The 27290-nt window shown below is 43.0% G+C and overlaps 1 protein-coding gene and 1 long non-coding RNA gene across 2 annotated transcripts in view; one reads left to right on the top strand and one right to left on the bottom strand.

Annotated features, from left to right (window-relative positions):
* LOC146986306 (uncharacterized) overlaps nt 1-27290 on the top strand; it is an 84651-nt gene that overhangs the window by 13263 nt on the left and 44098 nt on the right. The gene's annotated exons all lie outside the window — the stretch shown is intronic.
* The window catches only part of syt9b (synaptotagmin IXb), a 51496-nt gene that overhangs the window by 8029 nt on the left and 16177 nt on the right, over nt 1-27290 (bottom strand). Inside the window, exons 2-4 of the mRNA XM_085780073.1 lie at nt 18039-18214; nt 16573-16790; nt 15855-16395 (exon numbers count right to left, since the gene is read on the bottom strand). Of these exons, the coding sequence (XP_085636199.1) occupies nt 15855-16395; nt 16573-16790; nt 18039-18214 (935 nt within the window). The remainder of the gene's footprint in view (nt 1-15854; nt 16396-16572; nt 16791-18038; nt 18215-27290) is intronic.

Here is a 27290-nt window from a genome sequence, read left to right on the forward strand (position 1 = left end):
AATCAGCGTGTTTCATATTACAGGGTTGACATAACCTGAGCGTCAAATTATATTCAATCTGGTCGTGAGTGTGTGTTTGTTTCCCTGAACCTGTGGAATCTGCCGTCGTGTTGAACCACGCGGCCTGTTTTCCCTCAAGAGAATTCACCACTGGTTTCACAACTCATCTACATTCATTCACATGCTGAGCTCCGCTCCCAATTAACACATCTGAAAATAACATGTGAGGGTGTGAGAGTCAGTCAGTGTGTTCATAAGACACTATGGTTTCTCTCACGCATCGGGCTCACACAGAGTTCCCTGTTATGAAAACTTAAACAGGATATACAAATCTGGATACTTCATCACAACTGGAGGGATTTTAAAGGGATAGTTCAACATTTTGACAAATTTGCCTATTGCCATAATTCCTATTGTCATAGGAGTAGGTTATTATCTAATTATCGGTGCATGTTGTTTTGAGATCAGCGGGGCAGAGACGTGAGCTGCACAGTGAACACAATGGAGGTGAACGGTACAGGTCCCCTGTCCCTCATCAAACTCATCAAATACACAATCCAACAACTTCAAAAAGTTGTGACCTGCACATTCACCACGCTATGACATAATCATGTAACATTAGAGACAGAGTTGTTTTAGAGGCAAATGCAGCCGGAACTACTTTCCAGACTCGGCTGCTGGGCGGACTGATTTCAAAAGCGCAAGTAGTCGTGAGTATTTGGTTCGTGTTTTGTAATGTAACTTAATTATACGTGATTATGTCATAGCGTTGTGAATGTGCAGGTCACAACTTGTCCACCAGAGCGTTGTGGAGTTGTTGGATTGTGTATTTGATGAGTTTGATGAGGGACAGGGGCCCTGTACCGTTCACCTCCATTGTGTTCACTGAGCAGCTCACGTCTCTACCCCGCAGATCTCAAAACAACATGCATCGATAATTAGTCCAGCTGTTTCAGCATCTGCAAATGCGATTCATTCAATGCAGTTCACGCTCTTCTAACAAATGCTGTCTTGCTGATCTGAATTATGAATTATGCTTGATGTTTCAGGTTAACGACCATCTGACGTGTCTTCGTTCATTCTGCCCGATCAGTGATTAATACACAAGATGTCAATGATTTGTGTATTTGGTCTTTGTCAGGAGCCGCCTATTAGCTAGAAAGCCTAGTTAAAGGTCAGATGTAGTGGTTATACTGGAAAATCATTATTTCATTCAAACATCAATAAGTGCTCTGTCTCATGCTGATTAAGATTAATTGGAGTCAGGTTTTACAGGCAACACACACACACACACACACACACACACACACACACACATTAGGATGCTGCTGCTCTGGGTGTTCTGCTCAAAAATCGCTGAAAATCAAATTGAACAAAATGAGATGATTCATCATGGAAGACAGCATCTGCGCACCCGCGAGCATGTAAACACACACAACACACAACCTAACACACACACACATATACAAAGATGTTGCCTGGGATCCGTGACATTGCGAGCGACTGTGCGACGAGTTGATTCATCATCACACGTGTTGCTGAGGCAGAATCCACCTCTGACACTGCATCATGATGATGATGGCGGCCGCCGCTCGGAGCCGCGGGCGTTAACGATGTACAGCTTATGATTTCTCAGAGGTGCAACACTCATATGAATTTCTTTCTGGCATGCACACGCTCCCACACACACACACACACACACACACATAGAAAACTGTGGAGCCCTTCAGCTCTGCACAGATAATGTGATAACCCTCTCTCTCTCACACACACATGGAGCACACACTTAAGTTTGCAGACTACAGAGTGCCAGTCACTACTCTTATGAGCACTCAAATCAAGCCTGCGGTCAGGATTATGGTCACTTGTTCTCAGTCAATGAAATTAGACGGGTGCTCTAAAGCGCTCCAATAAAGCAGAGAGAGTGTGTGGACAGTCCATCTTCTCCAATTATACAACTAGCACCTTCTCTCCCTCAGGATCAGCCCGCCTTCATCCTCTTTCTCTTTCTCTTTCTCTCTCTCTCTCTCTTGTTAAACCAAATCACAGCCTCAGTCTGACTCCACCTCTCTTTCCTCTCTCTCTCTCAGTCTTTGCACTTTCTCCATCTTTCTGTAAAGTGTTATCTTCAGCATATGTCACTGTGGAATTAAATTAGACGTTTATTAAAACCACCGAAGACGCTGTCAGAGCCGTTTCCCAAATAAATCTCAACGATTACACTTTCATTTCTCTGGCAGAAAATGAAAATGATGTGAACACACACTCCTTCAGCTGTGTACAGTAACATTGTTTTCCCTTGGAGCTGTGAAGCAAAGGGGAAGACGCCACATTGAGAAATACAGTGTTGATGTTAATAAACATGGCAAGCTTTGCAGCAATGTTTTTTTTTTTAATGCGATTATAAGTTATATTTGTAATTTGGGGGCAGTCCAACAGATAAATATTGCACAATGTTGGAACAGGGAAACTGAAATATCCTTTTAGTCTCTGATCTGAGCCGTGCTCCACAACACTGGATCCTAATGTATCTTAAAAGCCTCGTTCATTAGAGCCCGAGCTGAGAAAATGCTGATGATATCATTGCATCATCAGACATTATCCAGTCTACTCAAAGGTTTATGTTAGTGTACAAACATTAACGTACTTAACTGTTCCATGTAAGTGCACATTGGCTCTTAGATGAGACTGTAATTTATACCAAATATACTCTATGAAAAAGAGCAGGAAGCAAATTAATGAGACATTTCCCTCCTAAAAAAAATAGATTTATGGGTTTGAATTGAGTCATTTGTGTGCAGATTACTAATTGATGGCCTCCAATCTCATGCCAAGTCAGCTGCTCCTATAAGGTTTATGTGGCTGTAGAGCTGAACCAATGAGGTTAATGCATGAAATATATTAATTGTGCCACAATCAATCAATCAATTAATCAATCAAACAGAGCCACATCAAAACCCACTGTCTCTGTCCTAATGCACAGGATCTGCAAAAACACAGGAGAGTCTGCAGCCAAGTCGGTCACAGCCCAGACAGATGTTTACCTACCAGCATTAATGCTTTATTTAAACATGAATTAATTACTGTAGTTCAACACCCAGCTGAATGCATGTGATTCTGTAAAATCAAAAACACAAATAACTTTGACTGTTTTTCATTAAATTCACTTTGCTCTTGCAGAAACTCTTTGCAATTAGTTATCATGAAGTGTTTCGGTTGTTTTCGACGATTCCAGTTACAGAAACTGAAATAGTAGTAAGAATATATACAATGTGAAGGGAGGAATGTCATTTTAAAACCTGCATTGAATGTTTTATTTTCCTATTTCAACAATGAAGTTTGAGTTGACTTTGGTTTAATGAGGACAAAAGAGCCGGCACGAGAGTTTATTCAGCTCACTTAAACATTAGCGATCCTGTTACACCAGCACCAATCAAACAGTACAATGTATCTGCCTGGGTGAACATGGTGGAAGTAAATAAATCACTGGTCGGGCTGAACCTCAGCTGTATAGATGAATACATCCTGGCAGAATCAGGTTAGGATGAAGGACCCTTCATAACTCCCAGTAAAGAATGCGAGTAGTGAGACAGCACAAGAACTGCAGCGGCGAAGCTGATTTGATGAAGCACAGATGAGACTGAATAGACTTAAGCCTTGAAAAAACATGTTTGAAGACAAATGCAAATGATAAAACTTCAGTTTAGACCTGAATCTATTGTTTCACTCCCACATTTGTCCCAAAGAAGAGGAAGAGTCTGATGTATAGCAAAACAAAAGATGGCTTCAAGAAATACACACACGCTCCTTCTTCCTTCACACAGCATTTCAATAAATCATCAACATTAATTTGAAAATGCGAGTAGAGTTATTATTGGAAAACATCTATAATTAACTAATGTCATAATGAAGCTCATTAAACCCTCAGATTCTGCTCAGGAATCTCTTTGATGGATTTACAGGAGCAAATGTTTTGGAGCTTCTTACAGCATAGAAACGGTAGAAAAGAGCTGATGCTGATCGACAACCTTTCTCAGATGTGTTTTATTCTAATCAAGGTGTTTGAATAGCGTTTTATTGAAGGAAAAAAATCTATTTTGGGTTTGCATAATCAATATGATTAAACCTTGTTTATCACACACAACACAACTCCAGTGGAACATGGAGAGATGTGTCTATTTCTTCCATTGATTAGGCATTTACCAAAGCCAACAGTAATTGTGTTGTAGTACTGTACATGCGGCTGTATATAGAAGATGTTCCGTGAAACTTTGACTAAAGCCTGCCACACACATAAAGATAATCGGGCTGATTTTGCCCCGATTTTCCCCCTTCCGACCACGGACAGACACCGCCCGATTATCTTAAGGTCTTAAGATTATCTTATAAGATTCTCTTGTAGTGTGTGGTGTGTTAAGAGTCAACATTCCCCCGACAATCGGCTCGGAAAACGTTCGGCGCCGATAATCGTAAGTATTAAACATGTTCAATATTTACGATTATCGGGGCCGACTTCGGTGGCCGTTTCAATCAGAAGTCATCTTGTGTGTGGAGAGCCGGTGTTGTGCGGAGAAGCGCCTGCTCACCGAGCTCTGCAGCCCTGGTATTACATGAGGTTCACACAGACATTCACACATACACAGGAGATTTCCTGATAGCCGATAGCAAAGACAGTAGCGCTCGTAGCCGGCAACAGCCAGCAATACAGCAGCCATGTTTAAACGATCATGTGACCGCTGCTCACAGCCCGTCATGTGACAGCACACGGGTCCCTATTGGACAGCCGCTGCTCGGTGTCCGGAGCCACAGACACACAGACACACACAGATGGGATCGTTGTAAAGGCTGAAGTGTCCCGCTATCATTAAAAAAAAAATTACGTCGCTCTCATTGTCCATTCCGGAAATAGACCCGAAAGAGTAGCTACAACGACACCCCTGGTATCGCTGCTGATGCCGGATTGTTTTACTGACCAGAGGGTCAAGATTCTGAAAAATCTTAATGTGTGTGGTGAGCTGTGTTTGGAATATCGCAGGACACCACACACAATACGATCAAAACTGTTCAATCACAGATTTTTTATCTTCATGTGTGGGGTCTCTCACAGATAATAAATCGGTTGAGATTTATAAAATCTTTATGTGTGTGGCAGGCTTAACTTTATAAATCCAGATGTGGAGGCCGTTCATATTTGACTCCTAAAAGACACGACACAGCTACTGTATGGATACTTGAACACCAGAGATGATTGGGTGTGCTCGACTCCAAATTTTCCAATTTTTTACCCAATTTCTTCACAACAATAAAATCCATCTAAAATGTTAAGATGACGTCAATAACCTACCAGGGTCACCAGAGGTCAGACACTAATTGCCACCACGTCTTCAATGAAATATTAAAACTTTCATGCTTCAGTCATAACATCCATCTGTGATTTACCCATCTGCCCCACTATAAACCATGTGCCGACTTGTTATTACTCACTGACAATAACCTATTGCCTTACGCCAGCAATACACTGGGAACGGCCGTGACGCGATACGTAAGCGGGGCGGAGCAGAGTTTTTTAACTGCTACACTAGGCATGGACGCGACGCAACACGGCTTCACTGTGTTTGTTGTTCCAGCTGTCAGCTTCACCTTGTTAAGCCTACAGTAAATGAGTGCACTTTATGTATCTCAACACATTTTTACATCCCTCCTGTTAAAATGGATTGACAGTACCTTTTTCACAGGTAATCTGCTGACTATGCAGGGTTTGCAAGTGCAGACTATATTAAATGTTATCAATTAACTGTTTAACTACACGATCGTGGATCCACAATGTAAAGAAAACAAACCCCATAATGTTGCACTGCTACTGGCTCTGCCTCTGGTACATGAGACATTTATTTTAATCACTTTTAAACGTAATATATTCGTGCTATACACAGTTCTCTGTAGTTTTCTACCTGTTGGAGGGCCGCGTAGCCACGCGACGAGGAAATAAAATAGACCCGGCGCGAAAAAGAAGGGAGACGCCGCGCGACGGCCGCTGGAGTGCGCGTCGCTCACATGGCCGGTGGAGGAGCTTCCATTGACTAAATGGGCGCGAGCTGCTGCGGGTGTCGCGCGACACACGTTTCGCACTGCGGCCGTTCCCAGTGTATTTCAGCCGTTAGGCAATATAAACACTGTAACAGATGCTACAGGAAAAAGCTGCCCATGTATTTTTGAATAGATATGGTTTTTGGGCTGCAGTTTTTAAAGATTAAAAATTTTTTACAGTCGGGTCCAAAAGTCTAAAAGTGGTGACAGATATTTGGACATGGCTGTGTGTGGAGTAATACCAGAGGAAATGAGGGCACAAGCAACATGCTAATAGTACATATCTATCCAGAATCTGCATGTTTACCCCTGTAATATATCCAGCATCTCCCACTGACTCAATTGACCATGAGCATCTGCAGAATCATATTTCTCACTTGGTCAATAAGGGTAAATGGGAGGACAAGTGCTTGTTATATGGCTGCGTTTTTCAGTGTTGGGAAACGGGAACCTCCTTTACTGAATTAGACACACACACACACACACACACACACACACACACACACACACACACACACACACACACACACACACACACACATAAACACTCACACTGGGTATGCACATGCTGACCCCATTTATCAAGGTCCTAATTACAGGCCAACCAGACTGGAGTCAATAATATTGACTGCTCTTACAGGGGCTGCAGGGTACAGTGTCTTTTAAAGTCTTTATTGTCTTTGTCTTCAAAAGATCCTCAGCTTAAGGAGGCAGAGAGCAGGAACGCACATGTAATAATGTGATGGATGTCCAAAAGCAAATTGAATCTGTTGACATTTGTCCAATACAGAAACTTCCTGTGCTACTTAATCGGGGCAAACGCCAAAGAGGAAATCCATCGGTGTGTCTTCACTAAGTACGAGATCGTTGATGTAGATATTACACTACGACTAAACTTCTGTAGCTGTTAAACTAAAATGGTGTCTGACAGCTTAGATGCAGCACTTGTTTGTCAAGAGTAGAAGTTGTTCAGCTCAACAGGAAGTGAGGCGTCTTAGTTTGGATGGCGGACTCCTGTGAGTTCCCTCAGATACAGCTCGATTAATCTTATTTTTATCGTCATCGCCATGTCAACATGCACGATAAACACATGGTAAAGGTCGCCTCGAATGCGATGATTAGTATATTTTATTTAAAGGCACACCTCATTCTTGTAATCTGAGCTACACCACTAGACATGAAGTATCATAACAACAACAATGATGGCTGACTCCTGTCAGTTCCCTCAGATACGGCATCGACCGTCATATTTCTTCTGGCTTGACTTCTCGTGTTCAGTCGACTTACAATGTTTGGAGTTTGTTTGCAGCATGCAGGCTTTCTGCTCTTCTTCTTCTTCTGTTTGTGGTGTATTTGCGTGGCAGTGTTACAGCGCCACCACAGGCCTGCTGTGTGTACTACAGCGTTTTCAGAAAGACACAGGAACTGTATGGTTAATATTTGCTTATTCATTCCGAGTCATATCGTCATCGCAGTATTGAACAGTGTCATCGCACATCAGGCGTTTTGTTGCTATCGTGCAGGCCTAGTTTGGATACACTGTGTGTAGCTGCCGTCCTGGAGGCGACTGTGGATGTGGATTTGTTTTAGCGTGTTCATGCTTTGCTTCTTTGATTGTCCAGAACTTGGTGCTGCTGGACATCGATACCACTGCTGCAGTTAAATCCTCCAAGTTGGTGAAGCAGCCGTTAAGTTGTAACCTCCATGGATGCGTGCCAGTGGGCGTGCTGAGATGGCTGCTGCTGACCGACTCAGTGCTGGATGAGCGGTTGGTACACTGGGATCAGCATCACAGAGATGTGGTCTGAGGTGGGGGTGGTGGTACACACCGGGGAGACATGTGTGAACAAGAGCCAGCGTTGCCTCTCTCTCTCTCTCTCTCTCTCTCTCTCTCTCTCTCTCTCTCCTTACAAAGTCCACAGGCTGAAGATTTAGGAAACATTCAAAGCTAGAGTCCAGTTCTTGCATCATTACTGTATGTGTTTACACGGAGCTTCACCGCTGCGCTTATTTAAAGGTCAAACTTGAGTGTGGACACCATTCCTCTTGGCACTTTTCTGCTCCCTCACTCAAAACTTAAAGGGATAGTTCAACATTTTGGCAAATTGGCCCATTGCCATAATCCCTATAGTCATAGCAGTAGGTTCGTTACCTTTAATTGTCGGTGTAAGCTATTTTTAGAACGGCGGAGCAGAGCCGTGAGCTGCTCAGAGCTGAGCTACGGAGGCTAATGGGATTTCTTGGTTTCCCTCATTAAACTCGTTGTGACCTGCACATTCACCACGTTATGAGATAATAACGGAACCAGGGTTTCCGCTACATGTAATTGATCGTGGCGCACCGCCACGGCAAAATAAAAGCCGCCACACCTTCAGAATGATGATTTTTTTTTTTTTTTTTTTTTAATGTTAAAACAATGTAAAGCAGGTTTTCCACTAGGGGTTGCACAGACTAGTCCCCTGCTCCACAAGTTTTGAGCTTGACGTCGACTAGTCGCTGATCATGTAACAGTAGGCTACAGGAGTAGCGGCTTGAAACAACACCTGAGTGCGCTGAATGAAAAAAATACGAGCGCCGTCAAGCTGGATAGAACGAGCGCGTACCAGACAGGAAGTCGGGCACAGAAAAGGCGAGAGAATCCGGTCAATTTTCAAAATAAAATAAATGATGATTAAGTTTGCTTGTCCGTCTATAAATATTTGTCAGTTGCGTCTGCACACAAGACACATCCATAGGCTACATACAGCGCTAGAGACAGACCTGTGTGTGTGGAAAACCGAGTAGCCTACAGACGAGTCGATGTTTGACCGGCGTGGAGAGAGAGAGCAGGAGAAACTGCCGCTTCCGCGGGCTGTGTGTCCGGGCTGCCGGCAATTAAAAAAAAAAAAAAAAAAACTCCGCTCATATCGACAGCTTTACGTCGCACAACAACAACAGCAGCAACCAACCAGGAAAAACTAAAACTGTGAGTGAAACTGTGACTGAGCAGGACTGTGATGGTGACGAGGCCTGTGTGTCGTTTTCCTCCCTAATTGTTTAATGAACAGTAGCTACAGTATTTTCTTTTGCACCTGTAGCCTATATGTTAAAAAACAACAAACTGATTTACAGTTTGTTGTTTATAAAGCTGCTGTTCTGTGGACTCATTTCTGTGCGTGAGCTGTCAGATTGTTGCAGAGCATTTCCCTCCTCCTGGGATTTTAGTTATGATGGGAAAAATATGAATGATGTCATCAGCGACTAGTCGACGATCCGGTCTCGCGCACCCCCCCCCGTCGATCAGACCACCCTCGCCGCCACTCTTTAAAAAAATCCTGGAGGAAACACTGGGAACGTTACAGACAGAGTTGTTTTAGAGGCAAATTCATGCAAAACCGCTGATGAGCGTTCCTGTCGAGGCAGTTTTTCGGCAAAAAGTCTATGCATTTGCCTCTAAAAGCTTGCGGCTCTGCTCCGCCGTTCTAAAAATAGCTTGCACCGACAATTACAGGTAACGAACCTACTGCTATGACTATAGGGATTATGGCAATTTTGGCCAATTTGCCAAAATGTTGAACGATCCCTTTAAGTGGTCCTCAGTTTGCAGACAAAGCAAGGATGGTGTTGCTTCTCCAGCAGATCACAACACTGGTTAAAGGGGAACTATGCAAATCAGGTCGCTTTTCCGCTGTTTTGGTTACACTCCTCTCGTCCATGTGCATTTGTTGACAACGAAGCTGGCGAAAAATCAATAAATGGAGCGGTGGATAACGTTACATAACATATACGATGTTACGATGTCTGTGTTTGTGTAGTCCTAACTGTCATAAACAAAAGATTGCGGGTTACGGAGCGTGTTTGTGTCGCGGTGTGCAGAGACGAGAGCTGGGACACCGGGGCGGCGACCGAGTAACTACACTGATGTTGCGAGGTTGGTTTTCAGCCGTGAGATGCCAGGTGGAAGGCAGAGAGCCTCCGTTCTCACTCATAACAAGTCACAAGTCACGTAGTTAACTATCACAATTACTCCGGAGCTTTTTAATTAAGGCAAAAACTTTCTTGACTGAGTTCAGACACAACACAGCACTTCATAATTGTTTTCCTACGACTGTAGGACAATGCAAGAGCAACAGAGATGATAAAAAGCAATGGGGATGCAGCACACAGAAGGATTATTGTATGTATTTAAGCTTCATGCTAAGGGAGCAGAGTTACATATGGATTCTAGGAGAGGACTTTAATTTAGCTTTCAGTAATTAACGGTGTGTGGAACAACAGTGAGACGCTATAGAAACTCGAGTTAATTAAAACTCACAATAGTGATGTGCCAATCTTATAACTGTAAACACTAATCAACTTGCTTAATTACACGTTATTAGGAGACTATACATGACTGACTTCATAATCTACACCTTATAGGTTCAACCTCTGATATAAGCATGTAGCTCAGGGCTATGTGTACATTAATTTAAAGTCCAGTGCATATGGTCAGGGATGGCTAGAGGCTCGTCCTCTCCCAGCAGCCATAATTAATGCACACACACACACACACACACACACACACACACACACACACACACACTGGAGGACAGGACCGGACCTGTAATCCCAAGGGAGGTAGCCTAGTTCTGCTGGGGCCGGTGAGAGAGAGGCGGCATCGTGTATACACTTCTCTAGACCTCCCTCACTGATGTAAATGCTAGGACATAAACACACACATAAATCTGGTGAAAGAGACACACACAGCTAATGCCACAGACGTTTGGGTTTGAAATGACGAAATGCAAAAGCAAAAGAGTAAAAAAGTAAAAAGTAAACACTGTATCAGAAACAAACCATGTTTTTCATTTAGCATTTGCTTCACCATCCACTGCCAGTGGCTAAATATAACTATATAAGTGTTAAATGCTTCAGTCACTGCATGTGGTGTCCAATAGGTTCAGTAGCAACATATTTACACCTTGCAAAATACATTAATTAAGAATATTTATACATGATTATGTCTGTTCAGAACATACTGGCTTCTGCAAATTAGTTGTAAATGAATGTAATTTATTGGAGACCAGTTGTGCATATGTTTGTGTGTGTGCATGTGCGTGTGTGTGTGTGTGTGCACGTACCAAAATGAATTGGACTAATGTTACCTGCTGCACTTTATAAATTGGCTCCATTACAAATTCTTGCCGTGGTAAAGAACAATTAAACTGAGCAGAGGAAAACATCACTCACACATCACTTTGATCCAAATAATCAAAGCCTGTTTATTAGATAAATCATGTTATACTATCTGTCTGTACGTTATTCGGTACACACAGCTTTTTGTTGTACCAAAAGGTGAATCTGTGATAACTGTGTATTTTCTTTGCTCTGTCAGATAAAAGTTTTTCAGAGTTGCTGAAGATCAACAGACGACATCCTGGGCTGGGGGATTCGTTTGCATTGTCAGTTCCAGTCTCTCTGCTGCATAAATCGATGATTAATCAGGGATTATATATAGAGAGTGGACCCGTCAGAGTCTGACGCACGAGACGAAGCGGCTATAGATCACAAGTTTGATGCCACAGAGGAGGTTCTAACCCATTTACACTGACCTTATTTAGCTGAGATGCTGTTGGAGTGTGATAGGTGTTAAAACTGTTTGTGAAGCAGCACCATTAGAGTGTGTGTTTGTGTATATACTGAATGTGTGTGTGTGTGTGTGTGTGTGTGTGTGTGTGTGTGTGTGTCAATAGGTGGCCGAGTCATACCGCTGGGTTTTAGACTACGGTGGTTTTACCTGGTTTTGTGCTGACTCAGCTAAAGATCTGTCTGGTTTTGGACATAGCCTAATTATGGGATGAGGAGCAGCTGTGTTTGTCTGTGTACATTTCAAACCTCCTGACACCGGGGTGGGGGGTGGGTGGGACTCTTTGTAAGATGCTGAATTTTGTCTAGTCCTTCACAGTTTCGGGGTTTAGAAGCAGAGGAAGTAATATAGGGTCATAAATACTGTGTAATATAATGTTAAAGTGCAGCCAATACAACTTCAGTTTTATATTGTAAAGGTAAAGCTGATATAAAAGGCGGCGGCGTCGCTTTTACCGTGCCCTGCTGTCATGCATGCGCGCTTCTCTGTGTGTGTGTGTGTGTGTGTGAGGGCTAATAACGGAGAAAGAGCGCTATGATCAATGAACGGAACGCTATTGCGTTGCCGAAAGCCGAAAAATCTATTCATGGCGGACGTCATTTATTTGTGGCATATCAGTGGACACCTCGTCGGGCTGTGACATAACAGGGCTGGCGTCGGCAGCCTAGTCACAGCCACAACACCAGCTAAACGTGTTTCCTCAAATTTGAGGCGGAGTGGCCACCCTGTTTACCACAGAGATTTTGTGTGCGGTCATATGACTACCTGGCTCCGTCTGATTGGACGTCGCCAGTGGCTGCATTTGATTGGTGAAACACTGTCACTTGACAGAGTATCTGTTGGAAGCAGCCAGAGAAGCGGCTTCATTAAAGTAACATTGCGGAGTTTTTCGGCCTTAAAATAATGTTTCCAATCCAGACTCATTGCAATGGTAGAAAAATGGTTAATAGGATGAATGGTGCTGCCGCCGCAGCCTGAGCCGGGTCGGGTCGCGTCGGCTGAAACTGCACTATGTAACTTCCCTACACGGGTACGAAACACTGCCCCCCCTCCTCCCCCCTCCCCTCTGCGTCGAGGGAGAGACGTGGTGGGTAAAAGCGAAACTTACGCTCCCCTCCGGTCGTCGTCGCCGCTGCCGCCGCCACCACCACCCCCCGACCCCCCTCCCCTCCCCCGACCACCCGCCACACTGTCTCCTTGCAAGTATGTGGGAAATACTGTCGTTTATTAATGGGAATAAACGCTTTTTCCCCCCAGACGATAGCGCTTCTCAACCAGATGGTGGAAGCACTGAGCTGAAACTCCGCAATGTTGCTTTAAAACAAAACAAACAGATTGCGCATTGGATCAATAAAAAAAAGTAGCGAGTATGTGTGTGTGTGTGTGTGTGTGTAAAATCGGCAAGAAAACAAAACATCGCCGATCGTCCTTCCAATCGCCGATAGACGATTCGATCGCCAATCGGCACAACCCTAGCTCATACAAAACCTGTGAATCTTTGTGGACATATTTTACAAAACGAGGTATAAAAGAACCTCAGGAAGGACATTGAAAGAGTCACTGTGATTGAAATAAAGTCGGTATAAAAAAATTACCAGCCAGAAGCCCACAGATAATACAAACATGTGCTGAGGCCAGAATTGTTTTCACAAGGACACGCCCAAACAGTGCCACAAACACATCACAAGACCACTGGCCTCATTTCTTTATGCAAATGAAATCTACAAAATTTCACCAAATCTCGTGTCCTTGGCATCGACTCACTCGTCTACCTAAGTTGAGCATCTGTTCTTTTACAAGGTCTCATTTTGTTCGTTGTGCATTTTGGAATGAAAGGATTAGACACAAGGGAACGAGTCTTTTCCAAGGCTGAATAATCTACTGTACTGTTTAGAAGTACAAACAAACAAATGTGCAGCAACCAAAGGAGGAAGTACTTTAGCTCCTCAGAGGGAATAAAGAATCCTGATGTTGATGAAGAGAAACTCAGCAGGAGCTCTGAAGAAAAGGCAGGTAAGAACGAAATACACCACTGGTTCATTCTGGGTGTGTTTTCCAAACATTTGCTGGGATTTCTGCAGAGCATATTAAATGTGAAGTCACGACTACTGAGCAGTAAAATATTGCCTTGTATGCAACAGAGTGGGAGACACTGGTGTCCAGATAGACAGACACAGTCATGGAGACGTCAGACCAGATTTCATCAGCTTCTATTCACCAGTGTGCAGGGAGAAGCAGGTGGGACACCAAACAGCATGGGGAGGGATTGTATTTATAAAGTCTGGGAGCTGGCATAAGCTGTAAAAAAAAAAAAAAAAAGCACTGATTACATACAACATGACTGTCTATATCCTGTTCTGCAAGATGGACACTGATTGAGTTTGTATCCAATTAGCCTCCAATAGAAAGTGTGTGGATCTTACATTAACTACCTGAACACAAAAAGCCTTTTAACCACCCAGCTAATGGAAAGAGCTCTTTTTTTTCTTCTTTAAATCAGGAGGCATGAATGAGGATTTCTCCAGTTATTAAGTTTTTATAGAGATGTTTTATACTGTACATTCTTAAATATTTTAAAATCCCCATTTTTTCTTCTTCTATAATCACCTCATTGATGATTCTTTTTTATCTCGGCTTTTAGGTTTTTTTTAGACTCTTTCAGTGAGAATGTACAGCATTAGTGTTTTTAAGAGGCAGTGTCTATTGTTTGGTAGACCCCAAACTTCTTTAAAACCAAACCCATACATGTGTAAAAACCTCTGTTTATAGTTGGTTGTATGTTTGTCTTATGTGTTTTTCGCTATACTTTGAATTTTACGACTTGTTTAACTGTGATTAGAGCTTTATATTTTGAACTGTAAGAGCAAGGCCAACCCTATATCATCAGTGTCCCTGGATACAGACCGACTGACTGACTGACTGACTGACCGACTGACTGACTGACTGATCATAGTTCATAGAGTTTACTTATTGGCTCGTGTACTTTTAAATCAATTGGCGCAAATGTTTTTTTCTGTTCATCCTGCAGAGACCACCTCTCCATTAACCTGTGCATTGTGAAAACCAGGTGCTCCAAGTTCTCATCACCTTTTTCCATTGCATTTCATCCCTGCCTTAAACAGATCACATACTATGACACTGCAAAGCTTCAAAAGAAACATATAGCTGCCGGAGCCGTGGCTGATGGTAACGACAGCATCCATCATGGACACAGAAAGTAACAAAGAGATGAAGGACTGAAACCAGCTGACTCCAGGCAGAATGCTAAAAGCCTACAACATGCTTCAGCCATACACCGGGTTTTGACCTATAGTCTTGTTTATTAGACACCTCATTAGCTGAGTTTGCGTGCGGCTGCTTGAGCACAGTCTGAAAGTGATCGGTTATAGTTTCTGAAAATGTTACTTAGGGTGAAATCTTGCACTTATCATGCATAAACTATGAAATCCTGTGAATTCCTTCTCCGCAAAGTAATTGTCGCCATAGTCACAACCACCGTGTACCATCCTCTGACTTGATAAATGTGCTGTCTCCCCGCTTGGCCTTGTTGTCACTGCTCATAAGTCGGAAAAGATACATTTCTATCCCAAATGGAGCTACACCAGCGTGTAATCCTCACTCAACAAGACAGGCAAACCATGAGGATTTCCCTGGCAGGAGGATCTGAGTTCCTTACTGAGCTACTCAGCGCACCAACGCTTTAGATTTATCCGAGTGAATAATGTAATATAGACAATGTCGCTGTATCTCTGGCAATCCATCCCCTGTCTTCTGTCAGTGTGGATCTGGGTCACTACCCCCAAGTGTTTCCTACTGCTTTCATTAAACATTAACGGTGTCTAAGTATATTTCTATGTCTCTGCCTCTTGAAACCACAGATGAGTTCCACTTGGATGGGAAACGAGATACAAGTCCACTGATATACCCCCTTCCTAACGGGGTTTTACAGGGTTTCTTGCTCTTTTTGATTGTTTGAGCAGATTTTGGCCTGACCGAGTCGAGGACATGGGATTAAGGGAGGTACAGATACTTTTCCCCCTCTAGACCTACGAATGGAAACAGCCTGCAGGAGACTGTGATGTAAATATGAGTTGTTTCAAACACACTTAAAGAGAAAGACAGTGATGGAATACGAAGAAATGGATGAAAGTTGGTATCTCACCGAGGTCACGTATTGGATGTCTCGGCACAGTTTTGTCTCCCGGGGAAAGTCGGCAAGCTCCAGGAAGTTGTCCACCACCACCTGGCCTATCAAATCATGGCGTGAGAACCGGTCAAAGTCGTACACACTGAAGTGCAGCTTGCGGCCCGACAGTTCAGCGTACGCCACCGGAAAGAGAAACACCTCATCGAACACCGGGTTGAGTGTCTTGCGGTGCACCTTGGTCTGGTGCTTGGTTTTGCGGTCGGGCAGTAGGTAGATCTTGACGTAAGGATCGGAGGTCCCTGAGAAGTCCTTTGCGGGAAGGTCCTGGGCCTTGTGGATCTTCACGATCAGCTGCTCCAGGTCAAAGTCAAACTTCAGGATGAAGTTTAGACGCCCGCAGCTGTCGGAGTGACGCCCGTCTTCAGCGTCCACCGAACGCTGCTTGTAAAGTTCTGGTTTGATTCGGCCCAAACCAGATAGAGACTCCTGGCGCTGGAACTGAGCAGGGTTGAAGTCCGGATTGGACAAGTTCATCTGACGACGGATGGAGTTATGTCTGGAACAGAAGATAAAACATTTGAAATTACTCTTGAGTTCTCGTTGCAGTGAGGAAAACGCTAATTTCCTGATGATAACTGTCAGCAAAGCTCTAGATGACCGAGTGTGTCCATCAGTGTTTAACCTGCCAGTACCAAAAGTTGGACAATAGTTTTAGGGATTGATGTTTGCTGACCGTACAGACGAGGTAGGCTCAGTGATCTGTCTCTGGACTCTGTCTCTGGCCAGAGTGTGGACATGGTTTTTCTCCACCTTGGTCTGGGCCTCCAGTGGGATGTCGGGCGACGTGTGGCTGATCTTTAGGGTCGACTCTGGGACCGCCACAGCCGAGGGCAGGCCCGACGGCTCCTTGACACAGCCATCTTCACTGTACTCCCTTTCCTCCCCGTCCACCTGCACAACAGACACCCACACTGACATTACTGTGGATACTATTTTAGAAAAGCTAATTAAGGAAAACAAGAAGGAGCTGAAGCGGAAGATTCACATATTAATGAGTATGCTGCTTTGTTAAGATAGTTTGTTCTAGATGAGAAATACTTTTCCTTTCTATGACCTACTCTCTGGTCGCCATATTTGAATCACACTATGGCTAAACATAAAACTAGTCTATTGAACTGAGCAGACATGGATTGGTCAGCTGCTTCATCAGACTGGTGGTACGACAACCCGATGCCACTGCAGATAATACTGTTTCTATCTCTTGCAGTCATGTTAACTGCAATGGTGTCATGGCACCCCTAGCTTTGGGGTTTAATGGCAGTTGTCATCTGCACTCCAGGGTTTGAATACATAACGCACTCAACTTTATTTTATCATTTTATATTGAAGAGATCTAAAATGTACTCATATATGATACATTGTGTGCTTCAGGCTTGTTCCCGTGGTGCTGCAGCCACATTTTTGAGACGTGCATCGCCTGTGAATGTCCTCCTTTTACATCACAGGAGTTACTGGGAAAAACACCTTTGTAGTTGTAGTATTGATGTTCATGGACCAATGTTTTTTTTTGGGTCAGTTTTCCAGATCTTGAATCTGGCTAAAATATCTGGATAATGGCAAATGACGATTGTTAAAATTACCTCCAACGACCCATAGTGTGATCAGATTTCAGTTTTAAATCAAGCACAACAAACAAGCATCATATATTTAAAAAGAAATCAAGCTACAACATGTAGCTTCAGGTAATTTAAACTCTCTGGCTCACCAGATGTGAATGGTGTCCAAAGTCAAGGTTTGTACAGCACTAACTGCAAAAACACAATACCATTAAGATTACAGTAGACTGCATTAAGTTGGTGTGTAGTATGGATCTGGGACACAGCCTCCGCCTACAGTGCAAAGAGACCTTAGGCTAAGATTCATGCAGGGAAGGTAAACTCCATTAAAAATGACTAACAGAATACACAATATTATTTTAGGAGACTACACTCTATAGTAAACGCACCCAAAAACTGGAACAACCCCAGGTTAAATGTGGGCTGTGATAACATTCGGCTGCATCTATCGGCAATAATGCATCAATATTGTGTAAAACACAGTTCTACAAAGAGAATGAATAAAACAAAGTTAAATTAAACATAAATGTAATGTTGCCCACTGTACCAGCAGTTTTGATTGAGAGTCTCTCTTCCTCTTTACCTCTGTGAGCACGGGCTGTTGGTCTCCTCCCAGGAAGTGCGCCCCCTTGAGGACGTCCGGGAGGAAACGGCCACTCAGCGGCACCCAGCACAGCTTCCATGAGACAAAGAGGGAGACGCTGAAGAGGGCCAGACCACAGGTGGTCACCAGCAGGGACAACAGACTCACCGATACATCTAGAGATGGATGGAGACAGAGAGACAGAGAGAGACAGAGACTCAGTGAACATTGAGCACAGCTATGCCAGTGCAAAAAAAAAAATGCTGGCACAGACAAACGTGTCTCTCCAGGGAGTGACAGACTGTGTTTGTTCACAATGAGAAATGAGAAGAAAAAAGGAATAAAAATGTCTCACTGTAGGCAAAAGTTAACGAAAAAAAAATTAATTACTCCCCTGGATTATACAGCTGTATCAACAATTAGAGACAGGATCTCATTACCTCCATGATGAGGCAACGAGATGCAACACAGCAGTAGAGAAACTCACACAGCATCACACACACACACACACAGTAATCAACGGAGTGAGAGAGAGAGAGACTGATTTGGCTTTTTAGGAACTTGTGTTTGCAGGGAGTTTGTCAGAAACCTTTTTGTATGTTAATTGTTGTTTTCTTTTTCTGAAAAAGATAAGTAATTTTCTCTTTTTTTCCATCTCCAGCTTTGCAAAACATCTCAATGACAGTGAACAAAAAAGGGGGAAACAAAACAAATCACCTCATACATCAATATGTGTTATTGGGTTGGTGACAGTGTCTGATCAAAACTTAAAAAACGAACAGTTTAAAATTCATTTGGAGACATTTTAAATAGCCTCTCTCCCTGTGTTTACTTCCCTGTTGTTTTCCATGCATACAGTAGACTCCTGAAAATAGATGGATTATGCTTGAATGCACGAGTCTAGTCCAAAACTTCAATCATGCGTGAATTGCGTGACTGAATTTTTGGACAGAACAACCAAAACCAAGTGCCTCTGGTTCCTCGTTGTGGCCACTGGAGAGAGTTTATGGTTTCTATTTTCTCTACTGCAGGTTCATTTAAAGCCAAACCAACCAGTAAATTTATATGGAAATGGAGCGAAGGGTAAAGGGGTCGCACACAGTGACAATCCCACAAATAGTTTTAGCAACTTTACAGTTTTATCTGACTCTCAACCCACCAACTTCACTATTAAAAAGATCTGAAAACCAACCAGAGACAGCCATTAGACAAAATGTGGCCAATTTTGCTGTCTTTGTTAGATGTGATACAAGACAACATAGTTGATCTTCATTTTATGTAAAACCAAAATAAAGATTGTAGTGTAATGCACATTTTATGTGACTCCTAAATTTCTCCCATTAGACTTTGATAACTGTAATGTGATACTCGGCAATTCTCAGTATTTTGATATTTTTATGTCAATATTTCAATCCTTTTCTAATAAAATATCTAAAAATTCAAAAGTATAATCATGTTATTGGGCTCTAAATCCAATATTACATAATTTGAAACATCTACATATAATGAAGTTGAACCTCCTAGATGCTGAAGTGTCAAAGAGACGGGCCTGTGCTCCACTGACTGAGTGCTGGGTAGAAATGTGATCTGAGCCTCTTGGACCGTGGCTGATCGTTGGTGCCAGACGGGCTGGTTCAAGTGTTTCTGAATCTGCAGATCTCCTGAGATTTTCACACACAACAAACCAGAGTTTTTACTCACAACGGTGTGAAAGAAAAAATAAATAAAAACCACTCAGAGCAGATGGAAACACCTTGTTGATGAGAGAGGTCAGAGGAGATTGCACGGCCAGGTTAGTGCCGAGGGAAAGGTGACGGCACCTCAGGTAACCACTCTTTGCAACTGTGGAGAACAGAAAAGTTTAATTCCTCTCTTGTCGGCCCAAAAACAGAAATCTGAGGCTGCTGGACACAGACTGGTCAACAGTGGGTAGATAAAGACTGCAGGAAAAACAAAACCTGGTCCGATGGATCCAAAAGTGATGAATCCATGGACTCAACCTGCCTTGTGTGAACAGCTTTAATGACGTGTTATGTTTTCTTGGAACAATTTGGGCTGTTCACACCAACTTTCCAAGTCCAGTTGCTTTCTCGCTGTTTTGCTAACCTTCCTCCCGGCCATGTGCATTTGCATTTAACCATCACCATTACTCCAAAGCTGTTTAAAGTAAAAAATGTAGCATAATTAAGATACAAATCCTGCATAGTTCCCCTTTAATGAACCTGATGTCACCAAAGAACAGAGTCCAGTATTGCACCACTGTGATGTGAACGAACAGGAAATCTGCAGTGTGAACGTGCCACACAAACCTGGAGGATTGATGTGATGTGGTCATGTCAACTCATGTCAATTTCAAAGAAAAACAGATTCTCTCTTTCGATAAGATGTATGTATGGCTCTATACGGTGCTCATCTATCCATAAATCCTCTCCTTTACAGTCCTGTCTCTCTCTCTTTCTCTCTCTTAAGTCTGGATCACGTCTACAGCATCCATGACCAGACTCGAGTGTTGCAGTAGAGACATTTGAGACCAAAGGACAATAGTGTTGTTGTCCATTAGCAGAGGAGAGAGTTTCTCCCTTTAACTGCTGGCTAATAGCAGGTTGTAGTCACACAGATATTGTCCGTTGATAGTGGATACGTCTTTCACAAACTCAACTAAAAGCCTGGCTCAGACTGTCTGCTGAGGTAAGATGCTTTCAGAGAGGAAAGACTCACAGAGATGACTGTGGTCTCCATTTCCCTTCTCCATCACTACTTTACTTCTTCTGCTTTCTTTTTCTTTTTTTTTGCGAGTTGTTCTGAATGAGATTTTAGAGGCTGTCTGAGACTGAGAACAATAGGCTCTATGCACAGCTCCACTACTTCCTGAACTTAAGGCTGCTCTTTTATTTCCTGTCTTACATAGGGATGCAAATTATCGAGTAATTCATTAATCGATAGTTGATAGACCTTATCGATCGATGATCGATTAATTGATAAGCGGCGATTTTCCTGAGAACCTAAATTTAAGGGGAAAATTCCTTATGGACTTTACACTAGTATTTGTTAATTTATTTTAAGAGCACAGCACAATGAAAATGTTTAAGTAGCACGTTATTTGGGACAGAGAGCTCTGAGGTTGAAGTCCTATCATAATGAGATGAGATGAGGTGAGAGAGCTGCGTTTCCATTACAGATTTTCGCAAAATAAAAGCGATATTTCTGAAACTTCGAAAAAGTGCAATTGCCATTTGCGGGTGTTTCCATTGAAAGGTATTTTGCGAATGAGCCGTAATGCGTCTTGCGTTTCTATGGTGACGGCACAGCAATCTCAGCTGCCGACAGCTGTTGCTGTTATTGTTATTAACAAAGACGAAAACAGCGCTTGATTGCTGAAAGGCAAAGCCCGTGTGGCGCTGCAGCGGCCACAAATAAGGACGCACTCACACGGGCCAGTTGTTCCGTACCGTGCTGAAGCCCGAATCCCCCCCCCCCCCCCGTCCCCCGCTGGCCCGCACTCACACCACCTCCAACCCAAGCTGCTCAAGCACGGCTGCCTCCGTTGATATAGAGGGATTATTTGTTTACCAACACAGCGGATGTGCGCTTTAACCTGACTGCAGAAAGAACGGAGCCTTTTAACACCAGCGGTGATGAGGCGCTGTCGCGCTGACAACAATATTGTGTCCACACACCCGTACTGGTTTATGTGACTTAAGGTGACATGTCGGCGCAGGAGGGAGTGGGAGCGTGGATGCGAGCCAGTCTCCTTCAACCATGCAGGGAAAAGGGGAATGGTAGGAAAGGGTTTTCTAATTTATTGAGAAACAATGCCCAGGTCAGCAATGCATGACAATAAACATGTGGTTCATTTGTCCCCTCAAGTTACATAAACCAACACAGCTTGGACACACGCGCTGTTCTCCGCGGCACCTCAACGAGCGCTTTTTTTTTCTTTACTCTTTTTTTTTTTTAAATTAAGCTCCGGTAGCGACCGGCTAAACTACGGTAGGATACTGTAAACCAGCACGGATCCGGTGTGTTTATCAAAGCTTGTCCGCCGTGCTGAGGCACCGGGTCGGTTTGAGCTGCGTTCAGGCTGCATTAACTCCTCAGGCAGCTCCGTGTCGGCGGCTTTTTGACTCGTTACTCACTGGTCGTCTGTGTGTTAGCGATGGTACAGCCTGAGTCCCGTATAGCTACAACAGGTAACAGTGTTGTCTCTTTTCACCTCCTCTCCCTCTCTCCCTTGTGTGCTGCAGTGCGCAGCGCTGCACACGTTTACACAGAGATCTGCTACATTATGTCGGCTTTGCTTGTTTACATTTCACAGTAAAACTCCCATTGAAAAGGAACGATTAATTGCAAGTAATTTAATTTAATCGATTAAATTCTTATCGACAATTAATCGATAGTCGATTAATTGTTTGCATCCCTAGTCTTACATTATTGGACAAACTGATTAATCCAGGTGTGTCTGAGTAGTCACAATGGTCAGACACACCTGGATTAATCAGTTTGTCCAGTAATGTAAGACAGGAGATAAAGGAGCATCCTTAAATTCAGGAAGTAGTGGAACTGTGCATAGAGCCCATTAGTCTCCATCACACTGACAATACAGCACTGACATAATGCCCAAGGTGTGTTATTCACTACAGTGTCTGAAATGATCCAAAATGTTTTTTAACAGCTGTTACATGTTATAATTATGTTGCATTTAACTCTAGTTCGAGCTGTGTTTTCATTTAAAAGTGTTTATCTGTGGGCCAAGACAAAGTGAGTCTCTCTTAATGGGACAGTGGAGACTCTGCGCTGAGGCCGGTTTTAGAGGAGCTAATTTATGGACGCCATTAGAGTCCAAGAGAGTTCAAAAGAAAATCACTTTCTGGTCTTTATTATAAAACAGCAGCACAGAGAGATTTCAGATTTCAGTTGAATGCATCAAAACTTTTCACCCTCATTTCAACTATTTTTCCTTAAACGCTGTATTTTATCAGGACCTATCTGTCCTGTGTCCTCTTAACAGTTGGATTCATCATTTATGGATGCAGACACTGTGCAGCAAGAGTGTGTTATATTGAAGCACAGAGGCCTGCAGCTCGGCAGAAGCATCTCTGTGAAAACAATTGAAATACATTCAGACATCACTGCAACACACACAGACACAGACACTTAACTATGGATCACTTTTATCGCTCTGACACAAAATGCTTTCTCTCATCTTTCAAAATTCATGAGGAGTTTTCCCGCTCAGACTCAATGACCTCAAAAGCATTTTCACTTTTATTTTGTACGTTTACATAAGATCCTCAAAACTCAAAATTTACATTCAAAAGCAATAAACCGGAGAATAAATGCATGGTGTTGACCTCACTCCAGAGCCTGACTTGGCACCGGTTCCTTGCTGGTTTAGAGCCAAGAACCGATTACACCAGAGCTGGGGGCAAGGTTAAGATATACACGTTATCAATATCTTATTACAGAGTCAGAGTCATTTATTTGCCATTTGCAGTAAAATCCACATTGGAAAGCAATTGCGAGAGATAAACACTTAAGACATACTGTAGGATTGTGAAACAAACATACTGTAGATAAATAATAAGATAGTTAGTTAGACAGTACAGGGTACATAAAACATAAAAATAAGATAAGAAGGACACTGCCCCCAGATATAGGCCTCAGTCATCTAAAAATAAATACAATGTACAAAACATTTGCTCTAAAAACATTAGTGAGAAAACAAAACTACTTTAAGTACACAATGAAAGTATCTGCGTTTGGCACCATTTAAAAAAAAAAAAAGGTTTAAAGTGTCGAGTTCTCAGCAGGCTTGAAAATTAAAACCCGGTCCGACCTGCAGGTCTTGTAGCCTGGACACGAAGCAGTCCGTCTCACTAGAATTAATTCTCGGCCTGAAACTGTCCAAAAAAAGAAGAAGCTGTCTTCGTTGTAACCGCAGCAAACGGCAACTGTTTTGATTTTTAAATGAACATTAGCCAGTTTTTAGCTTGGCTACTTCGCTTCAACTGTGCTTGCATTGATTAGCAGATAAACAAATGTAATAAGATATTGATAACGTCTATGTGCTGGTCCTGTTGCTCAGGTAACCCCTCTTCCAGCCCTGGTGTATTGGTCCTTAGCTCTCGCTCAGCAAGGAGTTGGTTTTTTTGGCAGTTTTGAGAGCCAGGAGCCGCTGCTTCGGCGGTCCAAAAACAAAGAACTGGTGCCCAGTCAGACTCTGGCTCTGAACTAGCACTGGAACCAGCTTGGTGGAAAAGGGGTGAAACCTTTTATTGAGCCATTCAACACTTCACACTGCGTTTCATTCGGACGGCCTGCAGTGTCCTGAATATTGTGTATTTATATGAGCCGGTGCAGCAGAGGCAGTGGTTTACAGCTGATCCCAGGGCGGTGTCACTTTTCATTCCACCTTTATTCTCCGACCATCATCCCTACAGGCTTCTCTCTTTTCCACACGGAGCTGGGCTGTTTATGACCATCAGCCTCACGATGAGACGTCCCCCCAGCTGGATGAAGTGAATGCTAGATGTCTGGACATGTCTGCAGGAGACTAGCAGGGACGGATCGAGCTGTAGAAAAGATTATTTCCCAGGTGCATTTTGGATGTTAGATTAACTGCTGTGTTGAGCAACAGAGAGCTGAACAGATCAGAGAGCGTTAACGCAGTAGAAAGACAGAAAGTATCTGCTGCCAACTGAAAAAAAAAAGAAACAGGAACCGTAAATCTACACACAACAACCCATTGTGACGAGATGAAAGGAGCGTTAAATCTGTTTTCATTTCATCTGCATGAGTTCATTCGACACATCAAAGAGTGCAAGAAGATGCCTGTACACTTTCAGAAGCTCCGTGATTGTATGTAATACAAGCAATGTAAAGATGTGGCTACCACAGAGACGCCACCTGCACCAACTGCAGGTACAACGGCGAGCGGCTAAATGGCTAAAGATGTGATGATTAGTGTTGAATGGTATCCATAGCAACAACTATCAACGGCCTCTCCAGAAGAAGCAGATGGTAAACATGGGTCGTCGTGTTCCCAGGCTTTTAATTTAATTCATGTTTTCATTCATGTTGCACTTCCAGCTACAGCGACGAGAACTTCAAAGGAAACGTTTGTACGCGTCGTTCGGTTTTCTGTTGGCTGGTTCTCCGCAGCGTCTCCAACAATCAAAGCTCTGAAAGCCTGAACAAAGTTGTTTTGTTGCCGGAGCTTTTATTCTTCAGGACAGCGGCGGCTTTTAACTGTGATTAAAACTGTAACATCTGAAGATGCTGCTCTGAGGTCAGGATGCAAATGGGGTTCACATTCACCCTCCCTCCCGCTACCTAAAGCAGTTGTAGATGGCAAACGCCCTCTGTGGCTCCGCTCTGGGTTTGTCACTGAGCTGCCAGTTTCATAACACACACAGTTATTTGATCTGTCGTCAATACTAAAATATTGATTGGTGCAGCTTCAAGTTCTAAGTGATTTTAAGGAGAGCAGAGTTTTGGTAAAAGAAATGTCACAGAAGAACAGTCAACGGCCTCAGTTAGTAGGTTTAGTAAGTTTACTCATTTTATGTTACTAATGATTGTGATTGAAGTGGTTTGAGAGAAAACTAGATGTCCGCACCTCTGGTTTCAGACTTTGTCGCTCGTTATGGGACATCTCAGCCAATCACAGGTCTTTTCAGAAAGAGAGATGGTTTCTATTGGCTGCTCTACTAATGCTGATATCTGAATGTGTTGAACAAGTTGGTTGTGTTGGTAGTTTTACCATGAGAGCAGGCGATGCAACTAGCTTTTGAATTTGCATAACCCCTACCTGGTACCGGTAGAAGGGGCGGGGCAAGCAGTGGCTGATTTGCATTTAAAGGCACAGGCACTGAAACCAGCCGTTCTGAACAGGGCTGTTGTGAGAGGATGAAAAGAGCTGTGATGTTTGATCCTTGGGGTATTTTGGCCAAAGCATGTCCCAGACATGTCTTTAAGACACCTGGGAACTATTTTAATTTGTGGAAAAGGGACAGAATATGTCTCCTTTAACGTCCCCCTGGAAACATGTCTGTTGTGTTGCAACAATGAATTCGCAGCACGTTTTTGTCTTTGCATGTGTTTTCTGTAGTTTGCAGTGCATTGAACTCTCAGGGCCACCGTAGAAATCATGCTTAAATCGCTATTAAATCAAATTTGATGTATTATACCACAATAAAAACAAAGAATGAGGGGTGTGATGTGTTTGCAGAGCACCGTGCTGTCCTGTATGTTCATTAGGATTAGAGCGTAGTCAGCGATATCCACGTTGAAGTGAGGCAGGTCGTCATACGTGAGGCTCTGAACTGGGCACCAGCTGGGATGAATTGAAAGCGGTGGAGGGATGGCATACAGTGTGTGTGTGTGTGTGTGTGTGTGTGTCGGCACAGAACAGAGCTTGTGTTCTCAGCTGGCACCAACACAGAGTTGTGCAGCTTGTGCAGCTCGGAGCTTTGATGTGCCAAATAGTTGATGCATTTGTTTCATGAAAATCTGAAATATTTCATCCTCGAAAAATTAAATTAAGCTTTTCTTTGTCTCAGTGAAATTACAGCTCAGAATATATGAGTAATATCTCTTTATATTAACTATTTCCCCACGAACCACGTTCCTTTTTCCCCCCCTTTCCTGAATCTGAGTCATAAACTAAATATTGAAAACACTGTTGCTCCTTCTTTGATAAGTTCTGCTTTTAAAATAACTAAAACAGCCCAGACAGGCCTGTGGCTTCATTCAATTACCTTTGTTAGTGCCTTTTCTAAAGCCACAGGGTGTCTCTGCTTTTCATGTCCTCTTGCAGGGCGCAATCAAGGCACCGAGGCCTAAACCGCCGTACAGCTGGTGGCAATTAATTGGATTCAGGAGCTCCAATAATCAGTGAGCTCACTCCTCTCTAAAGGAAGTCGACAATTATAATTAAAAAAGGTTACACGGGTTTTGATTAGTGAAATTGTCTGTGGTGCCGTCGCTTGAGCTTATGTGAATATGGATGACACAGTAAAGTATAAAGTGTCCAACGCTAAGGCATTAGTGGTGACCTACATCAAAGTGTGAGTGGTCATTATGAGGCTGTAAAGGCTCGTTCTTTGGCTCGTTTGGTACAAAAAAAAGCTCATTAATTAACCATAATGTCACTGACAAAACACTCATGTTCTATTTGAAAGAGGTCACTGTTTTGACAACTTTGAAACAATGAAATATTGATTAAATTAAAGGGATAGTTCAACATTTTGG

Source organism: Trachurus japonicus, chromosome 6 (assembly GCF_045865225.1).
Source record: "Trachurus japonicus isolate A0001 chromosome 6, Traja_1.0".
NCBI lineage: Eukaryota > Metazoa > Chordata > Actinopteri > Carangiformes > Carangidae > Trachurus > Trachurus japonicus.